The sequence below is a fragment of the Amphimedon queenslandica genome, unplaced genomic scaffold, assembly GCF_000090795.2.
Source record: "Amphimedon queenslandica unplaced genomic scaffold, v1.1 AMPQUscaffold_12564, whole genome shotgun sequence".
Classification (NCBI taxonomy): domain Eukaryota; kingdom Metazoa; phylum Porifera; class Demospongiae; order Haplosclerida; family Niphatidae; genus Amphimedon; species Amphimedon queenslandica.
In genome coordinates, this window is record NW_003547199.1 from 6,467 (window position 1) to 8,714 (window position 2,248).

Below are 2,248 nucleotides of genomic sequence, written 5' to 3' on the forward strand. Positions count from 1 at the left end.
TGAGCCACTACTCAAGACCCTCACAACACTGGTCTATATAACCTTTGCTGATAATCTTAGTTCTCACCATTCCCTCCATTATAATCTACACCCTCATTCACATGAGAGGCTTAAAGAAGATGGAGTATTTGATTTAGAGGTAGTAAAGTGTTTGGATGAAAAATTCGCTGCATGTACGGCATCTTCCTCTTTCTCTGCTGAGGATTTCATTGATCTTTTACTTCATCTTCTCATAGTTTGTCAGTTACCTGGCAATTCACAGTATTTTATCCCATGTGTTTTACCCTGGTCAGCACTATCACAAGAAGAGGAGAGAGACTACAGGAAGGTCATAGACCCAATAGCACTAGCATGGGGTAATGGATCCCAGCCTGTACCTTATGGCCTCTTTACCGGATTAGTAAACTCGCTCATTTCTGGTCGCTCATTCTCTCTCATTTCTATGGATTTTAAACAGCGTCGTAACGCCATTGGATTGGAGTATAATAAAAAAGGTTGGCTAGTGTTGCTTGATAGAATTTGCTTTATTGAGGCTTTCTTTACTGGTCCACCTAATCTCTGTCATGAGATACTTTCTCTGGTATCCACTGGATTGGAAAAAGCAGCTGAGTCTTGCCGTTATCGCCAGGAGTCTCTTGGGGATTTAAAAACTGGATTCTACTCAGGAGGTTGTGATCACATTCATTTCACTCGTGATGGGTTTATTTACTGCCGCTCTAATTATGAGAAATTGTCTTCAAGGCAATCTTACTGGTTCGATAATAGTAAGTTTGTGTAGTCTAATATAAATAGCTACTCTATTCATTTACAAATTAATTGTTAATTATCTTCCTATGTACTAAAAATTTTAAAAAACAAGATTGAGTAGGATTCTGGAGCAAAATCGTAACAAAAGAAATGGAAACAAGGACATGCAGGATTCCAAATGACTAATGAAAATACGAAATGAAAATCCTACTCTCATGACGCAAATTCTACCCTACATTGCAAGGTGATTCATAATAACATTAAAAGTACATTGTAGAGTGGAATTTGCGTCATGCACGAGAGTAGGATTTTCATTTCATATTTTCATTGTCATTCGGAATCCTATGTGTCCTTGTTTCTATTTCTATTTTACAATTTTGCTCCAGAATCTTTCTCAATCTTGTTTTTTTATGTTTTTGTTAGATATGATTTGTCTGTATTGTTTCAGATTCACTAGACTCTAGTGTCATTATAGCTGGACAGAAGCTCTTTATTCTACAAGGAGACAGGTCTCACTCACTCCAGTGGGAGAAATATGGATTCAGATTAGAGTGTCCTCGAGGAGCAGTGTCCAAGGATACTGAAGTAGCTGTTACTGCACTAGCTGGTGGTAATTTCAAGGTACCCAAAGGTACTGTGCTAGTGAGTGCAGTATATGCAATATCAGTATCTAAGGCACTATTAAAACCACTGGTAATAGAGCTACAACATTGTGTGGATCTAAGGAACACTTGTCAGACTGGTTGCCTCAAGTTTGTGAGAGCTCCACTGAAGTCTCCTTACCAGTTCAGTATAGTTGAAGGAGGATCTTTTAGAGTTGGGAAAAGATACGGATCAATAAAGCGTGAGCAGTTCTGCTGTATGGGTATTGTAGCTGAGATGAGTAATGGAGACACACCTAGTGACAGTGAGAGTGAGGAAGGTTATGAGACACCACCTGAAGGTACATGTATGATGGAAATAGTGTTTTATTATTAATAATGTACAATAATAGGATCAACTGATGACACACATAATGATAGTGGTAATGGAGCAGGAGAGACTAGTGAGAGAACTGCCTCACCAATAAATACTGGACTATCTGAAGGTATGTGTGACTGTAATTGTGTTGTATAAAGTTTCATTTTCATAATAGAATCAGTAACTGATGACTCTAATCAAAAAGTACAGAAAGTTGAGTCCACTTCTGGTATGTATGCATTGTATAATTAAAGGGTATCTTTACCCAAATTTGACATACTTATTGTATGGCCTTAATATGATTACCTAACCATAATGATAATGTGTTCCAAATCCCACTGTCTAAAAATAATTATTTACTGAGATATGAGCCTTCAAAGTCACGAAAAATGTTGTGATTTTGCTTCCTGCAATGTTACTTCCTGTCGGTGGGTGTGGCTAAGCGTGACGTCATAGTAGGAATGTTTGCAGATGACTCCATTCCTTCATAGATATTAGAGTACTCTAATATCTATGATTCCTTTATAGGGGAAAATGATCC

The 2,248-nt window shown here is 37.7% G+C and overlaps 1 protein-coding gene across 1 annotated transcript in view; it reads left to right on the plus strand.

The window, feature by feature from the left end:
• LOC109587450 (uncharacterized) overlaps nucleotides 1-2,248 on the plus strand; it is a gene marked incomplete at its 5' end in the record, with an annotated part of 10,058 nt that overhangs the window by 6,386 nt on the left and 1,424 nt on the right. The window contains 4 exons of the mRNA XM_020003690.1: nucleotides 5-764; nucleotides 1,196-1,690; nucleotides 1,742-1,834; nucleotides 1,883-1,936. Coding sequence (XP_019859249.1) covers nucleotides 5-764; nucleotides 1,196-1,690; nucleotides 1,742-1,834; nucleotides 1,883-1,936 — 1,402 coding nt within the window. The remainder of the gene's footprint in view (nucleotides 1-4; nucleotides 765-1,195; nucleotides 1,691-1,741; nucleotides 1,835-1,882; nucleotides 1,937-2,248) is intronic.